At 34.9% G+C, this 25,202-nt stretch overlaps 1 protein-coding gene and 1 long non-coding RNA gene across 5 annotated transcripts; one reads left to right on the top strand and one right to left on the bottom strand.

The window, feature by feature from the left end:
* Window positions 1-931: 931 nt before the first annotated feature.
* LOC101895888 (MFS transporter) lies at window positions 932-24,146 on the bottom strand. Of its 4 annotated transcripts, none has more exons than XM_020035530.2 (3): window positions 23,905-24,146; window positions 10,640-10,989; window positions 932-1,558 (listed from the first exon to the last, which is right to left on the bottom strand). In XM_020035530.2, the coding sequence occupies exons 2-3, from the start codon at window positions 10,962-10,964 to the stop codon at window positions 1,455-1,457; spliced, it is 429 nt and encodes a 142-aa protein (XP_019891089.1). In that variant the 5' UTR covers window positions 10,965-10,989; window positions 23,905-24,146; the 3' UTR covers window positions 932-1,454. The 4 variants fall into 4 exon arrangements, with proteins under 4 accessions (XP_019891089.1, XP_019891090.1, XP_005180005.1 ...); XM_020035531.2 differs by having other exon boundaries at window positions 10,640-11,061; XM_005179948.4 differs by lacking the exon at window positions 23,905-24,146 and adding an exon at window positions 15,262-15,568.
* Window positions 15,963-16,378, top strand: LOC105261592 (uncharacterized). Its single transcript, XR_009343233.1, has 2 exons — window positions 15,963-16,151; window positions 16,226-16,378. It is a non-coding gene; the product is annotated as an uncharacterized LOC105261592 (long non-coding RNA).
* Window positions 24,147-25,202: the final 1,056 nt, after the last annotated feature.

Consider the following 25,202-nt stretch of genomic DNA (forward strand, 5'->3'; position numbering starts at 1 on the left):
AAATAAGCACCCGATTCTCTTCAAATTACACACATCACAATATTTTTATTAGGAATATAGTGAGAGGATGGAACATTACGATCCACTTCTTCTGCTAACTCTCCCACAAAGGGTCAAAATTTTGAATATTCACGAAGCTCATAAAACCCGAAATTGTCATCCGATTCCATTCAGACTTGGTACATCTCAATATTTTCATCAACATAAGATCTGTTATAAAGATGGTAGAGATCGGATCATTTCTCCTGCTACCTCCCCAACATAGCTTTCAAGATTTTGAAAAACAAAAGGCTCAAAGAAAGCGAAATAAGCATCCAACTCTCTTCAAATTGTACACATACAAACATTTTTGCAAACACAAGACCTGTTGTGAAGATTATATGTGTCTGCTAACCCCTTCCGGTACGTCACCCACAAAGGGTTGTAATTTTCAAAACTTTAATATGTCATAACTTGCGAAAGAAGTAAGGGATTCTTTACAACTTGTTATATCCAAATATTTCTCTCAACCAAAAACATGAGATGTATATAGAATTTGTGTTTTCGCATAAAATTGGATATAAATGTTCGATTTTCCTGTAGTTTTTCCCATACCAATATTTTTATCTATATTAGATGAAGTATGAAAATGAAAAACTTTGGTCGACAGTTACAGATACACATTATACAATTTTCTAAAAATGATCACACAACTAATATAAAGAGGAGGAATATTGTCCAAAGCAGTCATATTTATTTAGGTCCGAACGGAATGGACAATGTTGGTACATTCATTCGGAGCGTACTCCATAGAAGGTCAACAATTTTAATAATCTTAACAGAAGAATAATCGAAACATTTATTTATTGTTCCACATATACTGTTACCTACACCATAGGATCATTGAAGAACCTATTTTTTCTTCTTATTGATCGAGTAAAACAACTTTGCATTTAAAAATGTCAATTAAAACTTTACTTTTATTTGTCTATATTTTCTTGTCCATTATTTTCTTTAGCTCATGATTTAAAAAAGTTATTTTAAAAAAGACATTGAAAAAAAAAACAAACAAAAAAAGAAAACCAATCTGAGGTAAATGTACAGCATCCGTGTAAGTACATTCTCATTTAAAACATTGACACATCTTTACGTAAACAAACTGCAATATATTAAATATATTTCGCTATAATTAAAAAACATATGTAAGTGAGCCTTTAAGTAATTAGTTACTAATTACAATAGAAAAAAAACTTAAGGAATAGATCTATGGTTTTAAAAATACCCAAAAAAAGAGGTATTTCAAAAAACCCTTAACAGCATCTTGTTCAATTAAATAACGTCTTACAAAAAAGATTGAGAGAGAGAACATGACTCTCTCATTCTTGGGGGTTTTTATTTGTCTTTGCCAGATGTGGTATTTGTGTTGCCATGTGTGTGCCTGTGTGCGCGTATGTGTAGCATGTCAGTAATTAGTTTTAGTTGACCTTTTTACTTTTCTTGCTTTGTTTTTGTTTAAGCTTCTCTTGCTTTTTCAATTCCTTGGACATCAACGATTTGTATAATTTATAACCGAAGAGAGCTGTAACGAGAGAGAGGGAAAAAATGGAGGGAATTAATTGAGTACAAATAGCAATAGTAAAGTAATAATAACAATATATTCTTTAAATATCTTTAAAATGTTTTCTGAAAGCTCCCCATAGACAATAACAATATCCATAAAACTGTGATAAATGAATTAAGAAATAAAATAACCAATTAAATTGTGAGTTGACAAGACAATTTTCTCAATAGGGAATCAATTTTAAATTGATACAAAGTACGAAAGGCATTTTTCTGTAGGGTTGAACCTTTGTCAGAAGTCCGTCTGTGGTAATCACTCTTACTTTTGGACAGATCGACTTAAGTGGCTAACATTTTGAATTTGGATTTGAAAGTAAAATACAACAGCCCTTGTTTTATCAAAACCGCCTTTCAACGGTCCCTGTGTTAATTTTATAATCAATTTGGTTAAATTTTAGCACTAATTATCATAATTTTCACCCACAGACCATCTAATTTAAAGAATTTTACATCGATTCGCCACAAAAAAGGTCACATAACAAAAAGTTTCATAATAGGAGCAGTATTTAATGTAATAATTCCCTCCGGTTTTATATAGTTCAAGGTATTGCCCAGCAAAAATAGTCATTACAAATCTTGTTACCAACACATTAATGCAACAAGGGCATGTCGTACGAAATGAGTTGTTATGTTTAGGCCAATAAAATTCGATTAACCAATTACTTATTTGACGATTTTGGCCACTAAAAGTCGTATATAAAATACTTAATTGTCGAATTTAGTGGACACTTATTTCGTGCTGCATGTCCATATTAAAATAATGGGTTGGTAACAAGATTTGTAATATTTATACTTGCTGGATAGATTCAGTATTGAATTTGGCAATGATACAAACATTTCTTTTAGAACGTAGGTTCAGTATAGAATAAAAATAAAGGTGTACTTTCAGATATGACCTTCAAATAGCGGTAACTCCCGATTTTCGGTAATTTGGCACTACCACATTTTTCAGCCGGAATAGCTGTAATTTGAATTTTGATATCCCAATTGGTTTAATATATTTTAGGAAAAAAAACAATAATGGGATTAAGCAACAACAAAATACTACGGTATCCCGAACAATCATGCCAATACTGTTCCGTAATTATTACTTTAATAATAATAACAATATATTCTTAATTGTTTTTAATTTTTTCTGAAAGCTAGGTTTTGGACTTATCCGGATATTCAATTATTAAAATTTTGAAAATCCAGACCACATTTTCAGCAGGCTCTAAAACTTCGGATCATTCTAACTTTACACACTTTACTTTTCATTTTGCGGGTTTTTAACCCCTTTTTTAATGACAAAAGTAATTTTTAATACACTCAGTCATATGACTTTGTATACTTTTTGATACGGGCAAAACGTGCTCATAGAAATAACGGCAGGAAATCAGATCCGATTTTGTCCAAACCTTGTACATCATAATATTATTATCAAACATAGATCGATTTCAAAAATGTGCTATATTGAAACACACTTTCCGGTACCACTCACAACAAAAAGTCAACATTTTCAAAGAAAAAATTTAAATCATAGAAAGATAAAAGAAAACAATTGTTATCCCAATATTTGTGACAGAGCTAGGTATGGTGCGAAAATAGACAATACAAGGATTGGGCCTTTCCTTCAAGTACCTCCCTCAAACAGGGTCAATTTTTTGGGATAATGGGATGAATCGCACCACTCCTTTGGTGACCTCCCTCACAAGGGGTGATAATACAGAATCATTAAAATAGGTTTCGCTTCAAAAAGGCAAAAGTTATGTTATGTTAAGTTATGGCAAAATTAACATCTAATTTTTTTTTAATTTATACACACGCGACTTAAGTTGTTGCTATGGTAATGCATTTAAACAAAAATTTTAAAGTAAAACTTGTAAAAAATGTCAAGAGCCGGGCTGTGCCGACTTTATGATACCCTGCACCCCTTCTTTTAATCTAAATCAGACAATAAAGGCGACCTGTACTATGTTTACAGGAATACATGGACAAACTGACATGCCTAAATCGACTCTGAATATAATTCCATGGAGATCGTCAAAAGGAACTATGACTCTATATCGTTTCGTTCTCTATGTTACAAACAAATCCAAAAAGAAATTGAAATACCTTACCATAGTGTAGGTAAATGGTATAGATAGGTATTTGATGGTATAATAAATATTGAAAGAGAACTAATTCAATTATTTAATTTACTGCCTGAAATTGTTAAAAATTTTCAAATTGAATATCAAAACAAATAACAACAAGTTAAAAAGAATCAGCCGACAGATGTATACCCTCAGCCAATGTTCGATTATTTAAACATATTTTGACTCCTGTTATGATCATTCAAATGGAGGTCCAACATTGTGCATTTTGTATCGGACCTAAATAAATATGATATAAATATTGCGACGTGTGAAATTTGGGCTATATCGACTACTTCCTTCACTTTATATGAGATATGTCATAATTTTTAAGAAAATGTTAAAATGTGTGTGAGGTACCAGGTTGTAGTACAGATAAAAAATATTGGCATGGGCAAAATTTCAAGAAAATCTATCTTTTAGTTCTAATTTCATAGAAAATCAAAAATTCCATATTGTATGGAATCGCTGACATGTTTGGGTGAGGTATCAGAAGTGGTTCGCAGATTTATATCATCTTCACAACAGATCTTGTGTTAGCAAAAATGATTATATTTGTGAAATTTGGCAAGATTTGGATGCATATTCCGCTTCCTTTGATCATTTTGTTTTTCAGCATCTGGAACCCTTTGTGGGGGAGGTACCAGAAGAAATGGTCTGAGATATTCAGATGTACCAAGTCTGAATGGAATCGGATGTTAATTTTGACCCTTTGTGGAAGAGGTACCAGAAGGAGTGGTCCGATACATTCCATCCTCGCATCAGATCTAGTGTTAGTAGAAATAATGGGTTGTCTGAAATATAAAGAGAACCGGATACTTTTTTCAGATTTTATGATCGTTTTGGTTTTTCAAAACTTTGACCCCTTGTGGGAAAGTAATAGAAGGAAATGTCCGACCACTACCATCATCTTTATAACAGATCTTGTGTTGAGAGAAATATTGAGATGTTCGAAGTCTGAATGAAATCTAATACTAATTTGGCGTTTTATGAGCTTCACGGATATTCAAAATGTTGACCCTTTGTGGGAAAGGTTCCAGAAGGAGTGGACCGATAGATTCCATCTTCACACTAGACTCTGGGTTAATCAAAATATTGGAATGTGTGAAATTTGAAGACAATCGGACTCTTACATCACATTTTATAAGCGTTATAATTATTCAAAATGTTGACCCTTTGTGGGGGAGGTACTCGCACCTGACCTAGCACTGATGCAAATATTAGGATTGGCAAAGTTGGAGCAAAATCGGATTATTTTTTCACTTTCTGCGCAGAAAATATTATTTTTGAAAATTTATTTACTGGACGATATTTGTCCAGCAAGTTGTAGCAAATGGAATTGAAATGTTGATTTATTTTTAAAATTTTTGCATTTATCACTAGCACATCATTTGGTAATATTAAATCAAACAAAACTAATAATTGATTAAATTTATTGCTTAATTTCTATTACAGGAGCAGTATTTATCGAAATAATTACACGAAACTGACAGTTCATGATTTTCCGTATACACCTAATGATATATCGTACTTTAAGTCAATACAGCTTAAAATCGATTGATATTAAGATAAAGCTCCCATATATTAGTTACATTCGATTTGATGTTTACATCACTTTAAAGCCATAATACGAATTCTATTATAAACGTAGTTGGTGCGAATGACTTTGCACAAATTTTACTTTACACAAATTTGTCTCTAGTGAAAGGTGTTGTATTGTCGGGTCTGCCCGACTTTTGTCCTTTTCCTACTGGCTTTAAATCCATTTTCAATAATATGTCATTTTTGACCATCAATAAAAATAAGTTCACTTTTAAAAGACTTTTTTAATTTCACACGCGTCCCCTTTCCTTCATAGCCATTTATCACATTTGCTTTGATTCAACAACAAAAAAAAAAACAACAACTTTGATAATCTTAAACATGTTGCACATTGTTAATAATTTCTGTTATTAGAAAAAAAAAGAGGCGGGAAATTGAGTAATGCTAGGAATAACTTGCACGCAAACCCCCAACACCATCACGCTAATCATTTCATTCATTTTCGGAACCTACCAAATACAAACAGTATTGAGAATATAATGGCTGCATATATTGAATAGGTGTAGACCTTTTCGAAGTGAGCGTGTTGCATGAGCTTGTTTTCCACAGTTTCAATTGTGGCACGAAACGTATCTCTCATCTCTTCGATGAATTGTGTTTTCTCTGTGTTCGATAAGGTTTCCAGGCGCTGCTGCAAACTGTGAATTCTTTCCATTAGATCATGGGCAAATTTACTTGAGCCCGTCTTGTCCATGATCGCTTTAACGGAACTTTTTAATTGTTCGACAAGATTATCTTCGGCGGCATAGTTGTTGGCCATTTTGGTTTTGGAAGGCAGGTATAGTTTGGTTAACACAAATTTGGGGTTATTTGTTGAGAATTAAAAACGAACACACAATCACAGTCGTTTATTTCTTTAACTTTAATTTTTTTTATTTATGTGGTTGGGATTTTCTTTATTTTTATTTTTGAAACACTCCGCTAATGTTTTCTCTTCGCAGTTTAGAGCAGCGTACTAAAAAAGCTTATGACTTCTTCTGTGGCGGTTCTCAACGACTGAGCCAAACACTGGCACACTACCGCACAGCAGACTAGCTACGACGACTTGGTTGGTTGGGTAATTGAAAATGAGCTTTTATTTCTCTTTAATCTTATCGTCAGCCCAAAAACACTCTTTTATTGTCAGTTTATGTAAAGGTTGCTTTTGTGGTTAACTGAGAACGGCGGGATTGTTCGTTGGTTGGTTGTAGCAGGTAGTTGTTAATACAAAGCTGGCATTAGTTAACCAAAGATCTGCGAATAAAGCCCGACAATAAGTAACTGACTATCTTAGCCCAAAGCTATCTGTGCACGACTGTTGACGTTTTTTTGGGGTCTTGTCATGACCAGACGACAACGTCTCACACACACTCTCACTCTCTCTCTCTCTCTCTCTCTTTCCCTGTCCCTATCTCTGGCCGTCTAATGATGATGATAAAAAACATCAAACAAACACAACAATTCATTGTTAATTGCTGTAGAACACAGTGGAAAGTAAACATGTTGACATAGCCATGTGTACGGAGCAATGTCTGTATGTATCTGATGGTCATGCACATACCCACACTACCACCACCACATCACCGTGCTAGCCAACATTTGAAAATCTACTTCCACCAAATCATGGCGTTTGGGGTTGAAAAGAAGAAAGTCTTCCACCTCTTTAGGGGAGCACAGAACACTTTCACATGTTTCAAACGCACTCGCACACAGATTCTCCATTTTCACACACACGTACATAGTTGTGTAGGAACGTACATAAATACTAAATCCCATAAATGTTTTGATGTTGTTGTTGTCCATATTGTTGTGGGGATATATGCGTTTTGCCGGCATTGAAATATTTTGTAGACATTTCGTTTTACAGATAAAACAACAACGACATAACCATTGTGATTGGTGTCACCATCACCGCCAACCAACCAACCAACGAACTTCGTTGTTGGGTACATAGTTCATTCATACGTCTTCTTTGTTTTTTATATTTTGTTTTAGATCCGGTTTTGTTCGTTATCTCATGGAAGACAGCCATTATTTAATGGAATATCTAGGATGAAGAATGTGGACGACGACGTGACACCATCAACTCATTTACATAGTTTTTATTTGAAGAAAGGAGTGAAATTAGGTCAAGGATTTCAGGAATTTCTTATGTATGTACTTGTTTTTATGAGGTTGTTTAGAAATCATTTGTATGTAAATAAATGAACAGAATAATTGAAAAAATAAGACAATAATGTGACCCATATATCGCCACTAGGATATTTACTACTACTAATTAGTATTGAAACTATTCAAGTTGCTGATACCATAAATTGATAAAGTTTACAAACATTTGACTTTGGTGACGGAGTATACTGGGTTCCTCATGGAAAAGTGAACCAACACAAAGAACTGGGTTGCTCGCCATTGGTCCAAGATTTGTTCCTCCGATACAATTCGGTGCCTATGTCAGTCTATTAAAACATATTTTGAATTACGTTAAGATTATTTAAAATGTTGACCCCTTTATGGAGGAGATCCGAAGGCGTGGACCAATATTATCCACTTCGCATCTTACCTAACAGTAATATGAATATTAGGACGTGGCAGGTTTGAGCAATATCGACTACTTCTTCCACTTTATATAAGATGTGATTTATTAGAAAAATGTTGAACTTTTGTGGGGAAGGCACCAGATAGAGGGGACCGGCATATCCCAACTTAACATTGGAAATATGGTTGACAGAAAAATTGAGATACATTTCTTTTGAATTTAATGAAACATATAATTATTTATAGTTTCTCTGAGGGGGAGGTTTTCAAAAGGAGTGGGCCAATAAATCCCATATTCACATCAGATCTTTTGTTCGTAGAAATATTGGCATCTTATCAGGCTATTCAAAATGTTGACCTATTGTGGGCGAGATACAAGAAGAAGTGGTCTGATAGAAAATATTGAGATATATTCAGTTTGAAAAGAATCGGATGTTCGTTTTGCATTTTATAAGGGTTTAGGGTATTTATTCAAAATTTTGACCCTTGGTGGGGAAAGTACCTGAAGAAGTGGTGAAATTTTAGGACAATCAGAATCTTCTTTAAAGTTTTTTAAGCGTTGCGATTATTCAAAATATTTACCTTTTTGTGTGATGTCCTAGAAAGAGTGAACAGAAATTGCCCACTTATTCAAAATTTTGACCCTTGGTGGGGAAGGTACCAGAAGGAGTGGTGAAATTTAAAGACAGTCAGACTCTTCTATCGAATTTTATAAGCGTTGCGATTATTCAAAGTTTTTACTTTTTTGTATGATGTCCTGGAAGGAGTGGGCCAATATTGTTCAAAGTTTCAAAGTTCGAACAAAATCTTGCTATGATAATTTATTTTCTTTGAGAATTTTTACCTTTTTCGATGGAGGTACTAGTTTGATAATAATATTACTATGTACCTAGTTTGGAACAAATCGGATACACCTCTTGAGAGTTATCGTACGCACTTGCCGGACAGAGATGAGACAGATTTCGGCTGCATCAAATGAGATATACCTATATGACTGATTGTATAAAAATAAAATCTTTATAGTACAGAAAATTCTATAAATTTTACGATTGGCCCCTTATGTCAAAAACATCGGATGTTTACTTTTGCGCCACCTTGTACATGCATATGTAATTGGAAGACATTCCGATGTTTTTTGGCTGTGATTAAGACAATAGGGGCCAATCGTTATATTTGTAGCATTTTCAGATAGGACGATTACTTTTGCGCCACATGCCGATGACTTGTTTTTGAGGCAAAAAATCTCTTTTTTTAAAATGGTCGTTTGGAAAAAATAGTGGAATTATCTTCGTAACACTTTCAAAATCTCGAAAACAAAAAATAATAATCTGGAAAGGACCCAGTGCCTTATACCGAGTTGTCAAAGATGTCATATTTTCTTTTCATAATTTCCTGACATTTTAACTTACTCAAACCTTATATTATTATTGGCACCCAACAGGAACTGTTTGTAATCTATTAACAACAACAAGTAAAAACGCTTTGGAACGAATTTAGCAATTAAAAAAAAATAAAATCCGTTAAAAATTCTGTTAAAATCTTTAAAATGCCGAATGTAGCCGTCATATTAGGGTCTATACGACGACGTAGAACTGCATAGGCAGCTTTTGTCATAAGCCATTACAATATTCAAATGCGAAACTTGAAAAAAAATCGGTGAATAATGTAGGTAAAATCATCAATATTGGGTGGTACTATTATGTGGGGGCTATACCAAAATGTGGACCTGCACGGCCAATTTTCTGCCAGTGTGTAATATCCATTACTAACTTCATATACCAAATTTGAAACAATTCCCGTGAATAATGTCGCTAAAATCGTAAAAATACCGAATATCGGGGGTTGTCCTTATATGGGGGCTGGCTATACGAAGACGTGGGCCTACAGAGACAATTTTCTGTCTTAGGCTGTATTATCCACTAAGAACTCCAAATATCAAATTTAAGACAATTCCGGTAAATAATGTCGCTAAAATCATCAAAATAGCGAGTATCGGGAGGTACCGTTATATGAGGGCTATACGAAGACGTGGACCTGCCGAAAATAGGCAGGTACTATTATATGGGAGCCATACCAAAACGTGGACCTACATGGCCCATTTTCAATACAATAAGTCCTGCAAACATAATATATATTTGAGTAAAATTCTATCAACCTACTTCATTTCGTTTGGAAGCAAGAGCGATTTTCACGGACGGACGGACGGACACCGCTAAATCGGAATAGAACTTTATGCTGATCAAGAATATATATACTTTGTGGGGTCTAAACTGTATATTTCGAGGTGTTAGAAACGGAATGACAAACTTAATATATCCTCCATACTATGGTGGAGGGTATGAAAAATAGTTAAAACATATGACGATCTCGCCACTTGGATAAAAAAGTTTTTACCACAGGAGTTAATTTTAAATGACTTTAAATGCGGATGGGTGGCTCTTTCAGGAACCATATTATTCCCTGCCTTACGCCGCCCGGTAAAACTTACCATATTTCTCCACTTATACACAAACGTTGTTTTTTAAAAAACAACAACAACTACTGAATCCCCAAACATATATGCCAACACAATTCTGTTAAAGCATTAAACTATTTACTCGAATCAAAAATGAATTGAGGAAGCCAGGGTTGTTTCAATTAAGTCATAGTCTCTTCATCTAACCAGCATATGTAATTTTTCTTTTCGGATTGATCTTAAGCATGTAAATGTTAATATTTAAATTTCAAATTCAATTCAGTCTGTTAAAACATGAACTCTTCTAATCCACAAAATCCAAAAATTGTTTTAAAAAAATAAACTCAAGTCTTACCAAAAATGGCCAAGATTATGGCAAGCATTGTAAAGAAGATAATATAATCCCATGAGGTATGGCCCATTGCCGGTTGAGCGGCATAACGTTTCATAAAGTCCTCGGCGGTGCCCTCTTGAGGATTATACAGATTTTCACGAATGCTGGCACGTTCCTCATCACTAATGCCCTCCATTTGTTCGATTAATTTCCAGACTTCATCAACACTTGGCAGTTTCATGTTACCATTGGGATCACCCAAATTGCCAGCAAAGCTGCCATCATCTTGGGTTGCGGCCAAGACATCATCGGCAAATTGTTGTTGATTAATTGGATCTTCGGCCATGGTTTCTTTCTTTGCTGCTATTACTCTGTTGTATGACCAGCAAACGAACAATATTTGTCAATGGGAAAAAAGGTGATATGTTCGTTGAGTTATTTAACTGCTGATGTGGGTTTTTGTAGAGCAGTTTTCCAAAGAAAATTCGTTTTTTTTATTTTGTTGAAAAAGAATTTACAAAATTGGCTTTAATAAATTAACACGTTACGACGCTACGTACATATGTGTTTTTGCGTGTGTGTGTCTTTATGTTATAGTTTGTGTGTGTGTGTTGTTGTTGGCTGAGTTTTTAATTGTTATTTCTCTTTTTTAACTTTATTCTGTACAAACTCGTTTAAAATTGGTGTTAAAGTTCAATGAACTCCTCCATTATTTTCTTTTTTTATTGTTAGTATTGTTGTAGATTTTTTTAATGTTCAAAATAATTAGAGTTTCATTTATTTGCAGCATTACAGAGAAATATAAGAAAGTTTCAACAGATATTACAATTCAAGAAATGTTATTTATTTTATATTTGTATGTTTGTATATAAGATTAGCAGTTGGATAAAAACTTGGTAAATTTTAAAGGCATCGATAATGCATAGACTTTAAGTGGCGAGGTAAAATATTTTTTTCGACTTCCTTCTATAGGGATAATCTATGGCGAGATATTTGCTCAGATCATGAGGAAAATTTGATGCGTACACTAAAAATGCCACTCTTATCTCTTATGACGAATCTTAATGCAAGCTGTAGAAGTCAATCTACCCGGTATATTCAGGACCCAGAACCTTTAACTTTCTCTATATTAACAAATTTGAAATAAGAGTTGCTGCTAGAATCAGAAATGGGAAAATAACTACTTTAGGAATTTGTAGATACGGTCAGGATAGGAAGGAGATATAATCGAATGTATACCATAAAGGGTGAGATGAAAAAACTGCAACCAACTTCAGACTGCTGTCATTCCAGTGACAGGTCGTTCGAATAGTAAAGAAGCGACTTGATCGAAACCCGCTTCGCAGTGGCTCGCAAAAATGGCTTGTGAGCTGAACATATCGCAATATTCCATTTGCCAAATATTGAAAAATGAGCCATTGAAATTCCAAAAAGTACAAGAACTTACACCGCAACAGAAAGAAAATAGACTCAAAAGAGTTAAAAAGTTGCTTCGCTTGACCAAATATGCTGAACTGCCGAATTTGGTTTTTGGTTTTCTCCGATGAGAAAACATTCGTTGTCCAGCAGTTTGTAAACAAACAAAATGATCGTGTTTACTTTCCAAAGAGGTCAGCTAAAAATGTGCACCTTCGGTTGGCCACCAGAACTCAAGCGTCGGCCATGGTGATGGTGTGGGCCGCTATAACAGCCGATGGTCGCTCTCCGCTCGTATTAATCGACCGTGGTATCAGAATAAATACCGAATTTTATCGCGAAAATATTATGGAGGGTGTATTAAAGCCTTTGGCACGCAAACATTTTGGGCGCAGACCTTGAACATTCCAACAGGACTCAGCACCATGCACTAAGCACGCGCCGCCCAATAATTGTTACAAAATGAGATTCCTCGCTTCATTTCCAGCGCACAATGACCACCAAAATCTCTGGATACCAACCTCTGTTGGACTATTGTGTCTGGAGTATTTTGAGAAGCAAGGTTGGCATTAAAAAGTACCAAAGTGTCGATCACCTCAAGCAAGTGCTTCGCCGGGAATGGTCCAAAACACCGCAGAGCAACATTCGGGCAGCGTGTGACGATTTAATTGGCCGCTTGAAGCCCATAATTCGTGCCAAAGGTGACCAATTCGAACAAATCTAAACTTATTCTAAAATTTGATGCTATTTCCGAATTTTTTTGCTATCATTCAATAAAATTTAAAAAAAAAAAGTAAAAATATGGCGCTTGACTTTGTTGCAGTTTATTTTTATCACCCTGTATATTAACAAATTTGAAATAGGAGCTGCTGCTAGATTCAGAAATGGGAAAGTATTTGTAAATACGGTCAGGATAGGAAAGAGATATAAGCGAATGTATACCATATTAGTCTTCGGCACTGAAGACTTCTGGATTAAAGCATATTTCACTTTAAAGAGAATAAAATTCCTGGATTGAAGTATACCCCAATTCAAATCAGATATGCTGAGAATAAAATTCCACAAGAGTTTTATAAGGCTGTGGAGAGGATCAGGTAGATCTTGTTCTTGATGTAATATAAAAAATTGTCCAGGTCTAGACAAAAATCGTCTATCCTTTCTAATTTTCATATGAACATCACTTTCCCATCACAAACATTCCCAGAATGGGTTTAGACCAAGAACCATCCGCTACCACCTGAAGGTGGTAGATAAACATATTTTGATTTTGCACTTTTGCCACTTCCAGGGACCGATTTTGACTTTGAGATTGGGAGGTATTTCTTACGATGGCCAATATCACCCCGCCAGATGGCATGTCGTCCCAACGTCAACTTCCATTATAGAGTCACATTTTAAACAAAATGGTTCGATAAAATCGTATGTTTTTGATCCGTTTTATCTTTGACGTGGTCCATAACATAAATCGTTATGCGTCCATTCAAAAATATTTGGTGCGTGAAATTTGAAGAGAGTTGGATGCTTATTACGATTTCTTTGAACCTTTGTGGGAAAGGTACCAGAAGGGATGGACCGATATATTCCATCTTCACACCAGACCTTGGGTTAATAAAAATATTGTGATGTGTGTAATTTGAGGAGAACCGGATTTTTTTTTTTTTTTTTTTTTTTTTGATTTTATGATCGCTTTTGTTATTTAAAACGCTGACCCTTTGCGGTTGAGTTACCAGAAGGAATGACCCAATCTCTACCATATTTATAACGGATTTTCTGCTGATGGAAATATTGAGATGTACCAAGTGCGAATGAAATCGCATTTTAATTTCGTGTTTTATGAGCTTCATATATATTCAAAATGTTGACCAATTGTGGGGGAGGTGCCAGAAGGAGTGAACCGATATATTCCATCTTCACACTAGACCTTTGGTTTATAAAAATATTGTGATGTGTGTAATTTGTAAAAAATCGGACATTTACATCACATTTTGTGAGAGTTATAATTATTCAACATTTTGACCCTTTATGGGAGAAGTACTTGATGGAGTGGACCGATATTGTCCGTTTTCGCACCTGACCTATCACTGATGCAAATACTAGGATTTGCAAAGTTGGAGCAAAGCCGTATTATCCTTTCTCTTTCTGTGCAAATTATTTTCTTTGAAAATGTTGACATTTTGTGGGTGAGATACCAGAAGAAGTGGACCGATATTGCCCATCACCGAACTCGATTTAAGTTTGACAATAATATTACGATGTACCAAGTTTGGGTCAAATCGGACACTTCCTTCGATAGTTATCGTGCGCACCAGCCAGAGAAACAGACGTACGGACAACGCTAGATCGACTCCAAATGTCCTTACACGGATTTGGTTCAAAGAGATCTAGGGTCTAAAATCATTTCGATGACGTATGTTTTGGCCCTATCAAATGATAAAAATAAAATTGTATTTTGCATTTTTAATGCATAAAAATAAGAAAAGTTACTAATTCGAAGGGCCTAGGCCCCGTCGCTTACCCTGTGTAAGTTCCAGGTGGTGGGTTCAATACGAAAGGTCACAGACATAAATTTCAAATGTATTGTCTAAATATTACAGTATGGAACGTTTGAGCCTTTGATGTTATTGTGCGCCTTAGCCAGCCAAACAGGTGGCCAAAAACTTTGTAGCCATTAGTCTGGTTAAGGGATTAATTAAGAAGATTTGGTTTTCGGTTCAGAAACGCCACCAAAGACACCAAATTATGTATATATTAGATCTCCATTGATGATCCATTTCCACATTCTGCCCCAAATATATAATGGTTAAAAGTTACTACTCAACGGTAGCAAATTTTGAAAAGAATACTAGTTTCTCTCTTATAAGGTGTTTCCAAGATTTATTCACTTTTTATCCAACTGCTATTTAAATGACTAAAAATAGCATTTTTTTAGTTTTAATATTATGTTATATTGGTATAAAAGGTATGCATGCAACAATTGAAAGCCTACGTGGCTATAGCAACTTTTTATTTGATAACAACATTCTTATCAAAAAAATTAAAAACAATGTTATTTTTTAGCAAACATTAAAATGCCATTAACAAAAAATGGATAAAAAAACATTATTATTATTGGATATATAAACAAAAAACAACTAGGCACTACACAACTTAAATATTTAAAATTTTTATAATGCCAATTTTTTCTTAAAATTCTTTTTCAATTCTTTGGAAGTTAATAGAACACATACCACAATTCTACGCTATGCTCTAGCTACTATACGTAACGACTAAATTTGTCTTTTCCGATTCTTGGGATCGCAAGCAATATGTCCACGTTGTTGAAAATAAAATCAAACAAATCAAAATTTTGGACAATTTCTTTTACCAACACGCTGTTTTTTGTTCTTATTTCTTTCTTCAATTGCACTATACAATACGACAACGTCAGCAAAAATGTTTGAATAAAAACAAAAATAGGTACATATATGAAAAGAGCCAAGGCTCCAACAACGTGGTGGAGGATAAGAAAGGTGGTGGTAGCGTGGATGGTGACAACTGATTGGCGGGCAGGTACTGTTTATCACCAAATGAAAAAAATCAACAACAATTGCACCAACAAAAGTCCAGTGTTGTTGCTATTCTATATATACGCGCACGTCTAAGCTTAGCTAATACATTTTGATAAGATTATTAAAAAGTAATAGCAATAGAACAAATTATGATTGAACGTTATCTGATGTAGAAAATTAGAAAAACAATACACCGCGGAGTGTTGAAGAAGAGAGCGTTCAATATAATAACTTTTGTTAGCTATATTGTCTGCTGGTAGCAGGTAGGTATAATGATTTAATAAAAGAATGTCATACATAAGTACACAAAAAGAGAATATATATGTGGCTGCAAAAACAAACGGAGAATAAATAACTGCAAAATAAAACTAGAACTCCAGAAACAGTTTTTATTGCTTGCCAGTAGTCTAATACAGAAGTTCCAATGGTCGGTACACTGCATTAATTTTTGAAATTTTACGAGCTTTTTTTAATTAAAAGCATTCATAACAATTCAGTTCTAAAAAAATATGTTAAAAATACTATTTTTCCATTTGTTTGACATACAAAATGCAAGCCGATAAACTCAGGTTCGTAAAAATAAATTTGATCTTCAAAAAGTGTTTAAATGTAAATATAAAAATAAATTCTTTGTTACTTTTAGGTGTTGGATTGGCGTTCAATTTTATACTTTGTTCATTTATACTTTGTAATTTATTTAACATTGTGTTCTAGCTAGCCTTGATAGAAAATGTGTATGCATTGAAAATATTTTCTAATTTTCTTGTCATTCAATAAAATTCAATTGCTGTGAAAAGTCCTCGGCCTTATAATTCCAATAGGTTATGGGCCCTTAAAGAGCTTCAACAATCGACAAAAGGATCAAGGATTATCAAGAAATACTAAGGACATCAATATTTCCAGGAACAGAATTCAATAAGGAGTAAAGGCAATATGGCTGAAGCTAAACCAAGATTTTCAAAATTGAACAATTCCAATTATGCAAATTGGAAATTCAGAATGGAACTATTGCTAAGGAAGCAAAATCTATGGAAGAAAGTAATTGAAGGACCAAGACCCCGTGAAAATCGAGGAGAAGCAGGTAATATTATAAATGCGGCAGCAATTAGTGATTGGGATGAAAAGGATGACGAGGCAAGAGGCACAATCGGTCTCTTAGTGATGGACGATCAATTATGTCATATAAGGCACCTTAAAACAGCAAAAGAGACTTGGAATGCTTTAAAAGAGTATCATGAGCGAAATACATTAACGAATAAAGTCTTTTTGATGCGTTCTATATGCTCATTGAAGCTTGAAGAAGGAGGTGATGCGGTAAGCCACATTAATAACATGAATGATTTATTCACAAAATTAAGAGATATCGGTGAAGAGACATTGACGGATAAATGGAGTGCTGCTATGTTACTCAGTAGTCTTCCAGAGAGCTATGATACGTTGATAACATCACTCGAATCACGCAAAGAAGAGGAGATTACGTTCGCATTTGTTCAACAAAGGGTCATTGCTGAATTTGAAAGACGACTACATTCTAATGGCGTTTCAAATGATGCTGTTATGAAAATTGCTGACAATTCCAATAAGACGTGTTTCTTTTGCAAAAAGCCTGGTCACCAAAAGAAAAATTGTGTAAAATATAAAAATTGGAAAATAAAGCAAGACACCAGCAAAAACAAGTATAAGGTTCACGCGATTGAAGAAAAGCAGGAATCGCCAAAACCGCCGAATGATTTTCTTTTCAACTTTGGAAGTGCAAGTAAAGGTTCTTGGTTAATCGATTCAGGTGCTACAAGGCATGTGGTGAACAATAAAGAATTTTTTCGATCCTTAAATGAGACATACAAAAGTACATTGCAATTAGCAAATGGCGAAAATATTTTTGTTCAAGGATTAGGATATGGTGATTTAAAGATAGTGAATGATAATGGTGTTGAACGAAAAATTTCAATGAAAGAAGTTCTTTATGTACCTACCCTTGTTGGGAATATTCTATCAGTTAGACAACTGTCAAAGGATGGATATGAAGTCAAATTTAAAGGAAATGTTTGTGAAATTACACAAAGAGATATAACAGTCGGAATTGCAGATGTTAGTGGAGAAATGTATATTTTAAGGACACCAGATGCTGTTTGTACCTTGACACAACATAATGAAAATTGTATTCATCAGTGGCATCGCAGATTAGGCCACAGGGATCCCAAAGCAATTCGTAAAATGGAAGCAGACGGATTAGTTGAAGGTATGAAAATAGTCAACTGCAATATTAAAGAATCTTGTGAAACGTGCATAAAAGGAAAAATGACTCGGCTGCCTTTTCCAAAACAGTCAACATGTTCATCTAAAGCTCCACTAGATTTAATCCATACGGATGTATGCGGACCTATGCAGACTGCAACAGCTAATGGAAAACGTTATATTGTCACTTTTATAGATGATTTCTCAAGTTTCACAGTGATACAATTGCTAAAAGAGAAGTCTGAAGTGGAAGGGACTATAAGAGAATTCATAAAGTTTTGCAATACTCTTTTTGGCAGTAACCCCAAGGTAATCCGTTCCGATAGAGGCGGTGAATATACAGGAAAACGTCTACAAGATTATTTAAAATCGGAAGGTATCCAAGTTCAATTTACCACCCCTTACTCTCCACAGCAAAATGGTAAGGCTGAAAGGAAGAACCGCACACTTGTGGAAATGAGTCGATGTTTACTTATTGACGCTGATTTACCAAAATCATTCTGGGGTGAAGCCGTGTCAACAGCAAACTACATACAAAATCGAGTGCTAACGAGAGCAACAAAACAAACTCCTTATGAATTATGGTATGGTAAGAAGCCAGATGTTTCAAATCTTCATATATTTGGTTCAAAATGTTTCGTACATATACCATCTGAAAAGCGGCAAAAGTTAGATTCAACGGCAAATCAGATGATTTTTCTCGGATATGATGCAAATTCAAAAGGCTATCGATGTTACGATGCGTCTAAAAACAAGGTTGTCGTAAGTCGGGATGTAAGATTTACAGAAGTAGAATTAAGAGATTGCTCAATGGATTTCCCACAAAAGAAACAAGGCACATTACAGATTGAGGAGGAGAATTTACCAGTTTCAGATTCTGTTTCCAATAGTGATGAAAATCTAACATCAAGGTCTGTTTCAAGTAATCAAGAAAATGAAGGAGCAATCAGTAATGTGCAAATTCAGGAGGAGAGTGAGAATGATGAGGAGCAAACAGTACGCGTGTCCAAAAGATCAACTAAGGGTATTCCAGCTAAACGATTAATAGATGAAATTTGGATGGCCAATCACGAACCAGAACCGAAAACGTATGATGAAGCTATTAAAGGCGATGATAAGGACAAATGGTTTGATGCTATGCAAGAAGAAATAAAAGCTATGAGAACTAATAATACATGGGACATAGTACCATTACCTGAAGGGAGGAAAGCGGTGGGCAGTAAATGGGTTTTCAAATTAAAAAGAAATGCCAATGGGGATTTTGTTCGTTATAAAGCAAGACTCGTTGCCCAAGGATATTCGCAGAAATATGGAGTAGACTACAATGAAGTGTTTTCGCCTGTCGTCATGCATACAACTTTTCGAATGCTTCTCTCTGTTGCTGCGAAACGAAATCTGATTGTACAACATATAGATGCAAAAACCGCATTTCTCAATGGAAATTTGGAAGAAACAATCTACATGGTACAACCGAAAGGTTTTGAAGATGGAAATGAGAAAAATGTTTGTTTATTAAAGAAGGCCATATATGGGTTGAAGCAAGCTTCAAGGTCGTGGAATAATTTATTGAATGAAACATTGACAAAGGCAAAATTAAAACAAAGCGTGAGTGACCCCTGTTTTTATTCCGGATATATATTAGACCAAATATGCTATATTATTATATATGTTGATGACATAATTTTGGCATGTTCAACAACTGATCAGATACAATGTATAGAAAAAATATTATCTGACAGTTTTGTTATGAAGAATTTGGGAGATATAAGAAGTTATTTGGGAATTCAAATTAGTAAAGATTTATATGGAAATTATGAAATTTGTCAATCCCAATATATTAAAAGATTAGCAGATGAGTTTGGCCTAGGAAGTTGCAAGTTGTCAAAATCTCCTATGGATATAAATTACGGAAAGAAAAACAATTCAAACTTGTTGGAAACTAATGCAAAATATCGAAAACTTATTGGTCATTTACTTTATATATCTGTTAATTCGAGACCAGATATTTCTGCATCAGTATGTTTCTTGTCACAGAAGGTTTCAAATCCGTCGGAAGAAGATTGGAAACAAAGTAAACGAGTTGTAAAATATTTGGTGCACACTGCAAGCATGAAATTAAACTTGAGCAATGTTCAAAAAGATAATTTGGAATTAATTGGTTATGCAGACGCATCATGGGCTGATGATCAAATTGGAAGAAAGTCAACAAGTGGTCGCATATTTTTTATAATGGAGGAACAATATCATGGACGTGTCAAAAGCAATCCATCGTCGCTACTTCCACTTGTGAGGCAGAATACATATCTATGTCTGAAGCCGGAAAGGAAACTAAATGGTTGCGACAACTGCTCAGAGATTTCAATGAACCTCCTACCAAACCTACTGTTATTTTCAATGATAATCAAAGTTGTCTTCGAATTCTTACAGATGACAAATTTTCATTTAGAACAAAACATATGGATATTAAATATAAATTTACAAAGGAATTGGTGAAGAACAATATAATAATTTGTGAATATTGTCCGACTGAGGATATGATAGCGGATATTTTAACAAAGCCTCTACCAATATCAAAACACGAATTTCTACGTTTGAAGTGTAATATAAAATGAACGAGGAGGAGTGTTGGATTGGCGTTCAATTTTATACTTTGTTCATTTATACTTTGTAATTTATTTAACATTGTGTTCTAGCTAGCCTTGATAGAAAATGTGTATGCATTGAAAATATTTTCTAATTTTCTTGTCATTCAATAAAATTCAATTGCTGTGAAAAGTCCTCGGCCTTATAATTCCAATATTAGGGTCATCCCAGTTAGTGCCTAGTTCTAATCGTCCTAGTTCATATGGAGACTGCACTGACGCATAAGAGAAATACTCAGCAATGTCATCGCCATGCACATAATAACTCGTAAGACGAACATATCGGTGGGGCCGGCTTTGTGTTATCCTACGCAGCTTGGTTTTCCGTAATATATTTATACCCTCAATCATATGGCTAGAGAGGGTACGGCTAAAACGTGGTTCATCGATATAATGGTTTTCGACCCTAGGTCTCTTTGGATCAAATCCGTTTCAGGACATTTGGAGTCGATCTTGCTATGTCCGTCGGTTCGTCTGTCTGGCTACGAACCCCAAACCCTCTTTCCTGGTTGTAAGGATGTAGGTGTCATTAACACTTTCCCATCATTAACAGATAGAAAGGATAAAAAGAAAGGATAAAAAGCTATAACCAGTTTTTGTGGGCGATCCACAGCTTTCCCTTGACCCTGGCAACTTTCCCCTGGTATAATACAGGCAATGTCGTAAAATGTATTTGAATTAGTGTTGGCAATCTTGCAGCAAATCTTTAAGTGGAAATAGGTAACGGTGATCTATATTCTCAAGGCTGGGTAACGTAGTCACACATTGCCCAAAAGTCCACAAGCCCATTAGTATTTCTTCCTTTCTGATGAAGACTTCAGTAGGATTATTGGGCCTAAAAATTTGTTCAAATTTAAATTGATTTACAATGAGCGTATCACATCACTCTTAGGACAAAGGTCGGTCAGTAGAGACTTGGCATACACGAAGTTTCTCCAAATGAGTTGATCCATAATACAAAATGTGCTTCTCGCATTTCCTCTATCCTGTTGCCTTGATATAATGATAAAGACAAGAGAAAACATTTTAAGCTTGGGAGACAGTGTTCTATTAGAAAAACCGACAACAAATGTACATCGCAGGCAGGAGTTCCCTCACTACTACTTGGGTTTTTGGTGATCAATGAAATACAAGTAAATTTAGACCAACTTCGAATAAAGGCAGTTCCCAATGTCGTGTAGTGCAAGGTGCACTAGTACAGTGTCTGGTTGGTACCATAACTAGTACTATTCACAAGAAATGCAAAGAGAATAATTTTTCGCTGCCAATATTGGGTGGAGTGCTACTGGATCTTTAAGCGCCAAAAATCTTGAACGAATCTGGACAGCGCTTAAACTAGAGAAGGAAATCGCTCCTCGATAAAAAAAAACGGAAAAGGTCTCAAACCACAAGACGTACATTGGATGTCAAAGTGGGCCTACCTGTTCGGACCTATGGGTTCCTCGTTTGGTGGCATAAGCTACCTGGACGCTTATGTCCACATTTACCATCGTACAATAACCGCGTCCTTACTGACAATCGGAGCTACTGATGTTAAACGTCCAGCCATTAGATCTTTTGGCACAATTTGAAGCAGCAATTGGAGAGTCAGGCTTAAAGCTATGCCATTAAATCGCGAGGCCTTCTTGATATCAAGAAAGTCCTCTTTAAAATACTTGAATACATTAAGCTTTGTTGTGTCTAAGCATATAACACCATAATGGGACATGATATGGCTAATGAATTAGCTTTGAGGTGGACGCCAGTCAATTAATCTACCAATTGATATGCCTGTCAAACCACCGATAAGCACATATGCCAACTACTTCAAAAAGGCTCTCATCGAAAAAGCTAACAGACAATGTACCGGTTGCAAGATACCTAAGAATAGATACCTATATCAATTAGTAGGTCTGATCTAAGAATAGGCACTGTGTGAGAGGATTAAGGAGAGGTAGATATTACTATGCAGATAATCCATGTTATAAAACAGACATAAGCTATAGGGAAGGTGGAGGATAGAACTCTTTCGTTCTTCTCAGACGCGGATCCCATTATCATCTATAGGTTTTCACCATTCTACTAATGCATTTGTACAACCCCTTTCCTTTTTTCACACAATGGATCAAAAGTATCCGGGAGAAGGATCTAATGACTCGCCGAACAAATAGTGAACCTATTTTTAATATTATACACATTGAAATTCATAGAATATTTTTTTAAGAAGCTAGTCCACTCAATGATTTACCGTCAAGTCGAGTTACAATGGCTTGAGTTAGAAATTGTTCAGAATATCGCAAATCGAAAGGTATTTTTATATATGGGTATACCCTATGTACCATGCCATATGTACTATTTTAATACCTCGGCTTCCCTTGGTTCTTCTAATAAATCGTAATTAGAAATTACAAATTAATGTAGGATACGATTTTATTCCCCATGAAGTGTGGTGAATTCGACGATAGACATAAAACTTATACTCAAAAATACAGGCCTTAAGTTTTTATGGCCTCAATAAGCTTTGAGACTATACGCCGGTATGTTGCATAGAAATTCATGTACTTTGATTTACTGTCTTTATTCCAGAGATTTCACTATCGTTCTGCATTTCTTCGTCATTCGCTTCCTCCTTATTACAGAGGTAGTTTAGATATTGATCATTCTCTTGTTTCGAGACTACAAGTGAATACCGGCAATTTGTTGCTGTTTAACGAAGCCTCGATACTGACTAATCCCCCAAAAGAAATATAAACTAATCCTTGTAAAGGGAACGATTTTCATGCAGTTCGATCATTAACAAACGTAATAGGTTACAGTGCAAAAGTTTAACTAATTTTTTAAGCTTGTCATGATGCAAATTTTGTGAGTGATTCAAGTGACGACATGGACCTAAATGAAAAAATCAATCTAAGAATTATTAATAAGATTTTAGTCATATTCTAATTCAGTGTTTAAAATTTACTGACAACCAGTGTTTAGCAATAATAATTTCAAACAACGGCTATTAACATTAAGCACTTGACACACTATACACTCTTTTAAATATATTCAGCAACGCGATGACCTGAATTTGAAATTATGAATAAAAATACACGTTACTTTTAAAAAATAAGAACAATAACAAAACAAGTACCAAACTACCACCTACAGAAAAAAATAAACGTCCATGCAGGATGCTTTCACACACGGAGGATGCTAACAGAAAAAAAACATATGCCTCCACTTTTTCACTATTGAGGCCACATCTTGTGTGAAACCAAAAAAAAATGATAACAAAACGCTTATCAATACAAATGTTGCTGGTATTTATTATGTATGGCATGGAGGGGGATGCTTTCTAATGTTTTTGTTATTGCTTTTCTTCGATATGCTCATGACTTTCCACATCATCAAACATAAATTCTAGAAAGTTTAATGAATGGGTATGAAAGTAATGTGTGGCACTCGTAAATATTCTGTAACTTACCTGCTAATCCAAAGACAACAACAGCAGGCACATAGAAGACAATATTTGGAATGCTTTGCTGGAATGGTGAGGCGCTACCGGTTAAATCGACCATTTTGCTTTCTTTAAAAGAAAAACTAAAAATTAACTATTTTTTAGCAAAACAAAATTGAATTGGCCTCCTAGAAGCTGTTGTGGCTTTATCCAACTTAAAACCTGAGAGCAATCTAAGTCTGTCTGTGCGAAGCTGGGAGAAATAGAGATCTGTAAATCGAATTTTGACCATTTTGTGTAGCGGAATTAATTGTTGAGGCGCTAAGCATATCGAATAATCGATAACAATTTCCAATATGATTGTCCGTTACAGGTGGTTATTTTCGAACTTGGGGGGCGAATCACTAGGATAATGAGCAACGATTTAAATTCTAAAACAAATGCACTTTTCCAGTACCTACAAGAATCTACTAGTTTTGCAATTTTCTTCGATATCATAAAGGGAAAATCGGTTATCGCAGTAAAAACTTGAACATGCTTGCAGTTTTGGAACAGACCAAAAAATAGAAAGCCCCAACATGAAGCTATTAGAAAACAAATAAAAAAAAACAGTAAATTCGGCCGGGCCGAACTTTTAATACCCTCCACCTTTGGGTAAAGAACATATTTTGTATATAAAAGTATTGGAATTCAAACGTGTTTCACTTTAAACTACAAATAACAGTAAGGCCGTTTGGATAATGTTGTTAAACTTTACAAAATACCATAAAGTGGGTGAGGCCGATATATGCGAGCCATACCAAAGCGGCAACCAAAGATTTCGTGGGTAAATGTGACTAGGATTATCAAAATACCAAATATTGGTTGGTATCGAAAAATGTGGCGAAAATCATCAAAACACCAAATATCGGGGTTACCTTTATATGGGGACTATACCAAAGCGTGGACCTATATATACTAAGTTTTGCCACCGGGGAAACGTGGATCTATACATACAATGGTTTGCCACCGAAACAAGAACCTGTTATGACCTACAAATACGGCCTAAATTGGAGATAGTTTTTCCAGTTTTATACATGCATTATAACAGAATTTTTTTGTTATAAAAAATATAAAACTTAGACCCTTCCTGTATTGAAATCCCAAGATCTTACCCAATTTTAATCAAAATCGTCAGACTTGATTTAAATCGGAATGTTGTATCTCGTGGCAAACGCTATTTTTCGGTGATGTTTAATATATATCCGCTTCGATTTTCACCGAGATTGGCCAAATTAATCATCGTGTATTAAAATCTATCGACTTTGGCTGATACTACGCATTTT

Source organism: Musca domestica, unplaced genomic scaffold (genome assembly GCF_030504385.1).
Source record: "Musca domestica strain aabys unplaced genomic scaffold, Musca_domestica.polishedcontigs.V.1.1 48, whole genome shotgun sequence".
NCBI classification, from domain to species: Eukaryota; Metazoa; Arthropoda; class Insecta; order Diptera; family Muscidae; genus Musca; species Musca domestica.

Bases quoted from the DNA above. Each gene is read 5' to 3' on its own strand.
- LOC101895888 (XM_020035530.2), bottom strand. From the start codon at position 10,964: ATGGCCGAAGATCCAATTAATCAACAACAATTTGCCGATGATGTCTTG. The intron at 1,559-10,639 runs GTAAGACTTGAG...CTCTCGTTACAG, and splicing joins CATAATCTTGGCCATTTTTG to CTCTCTTCGGTTATAAATTA.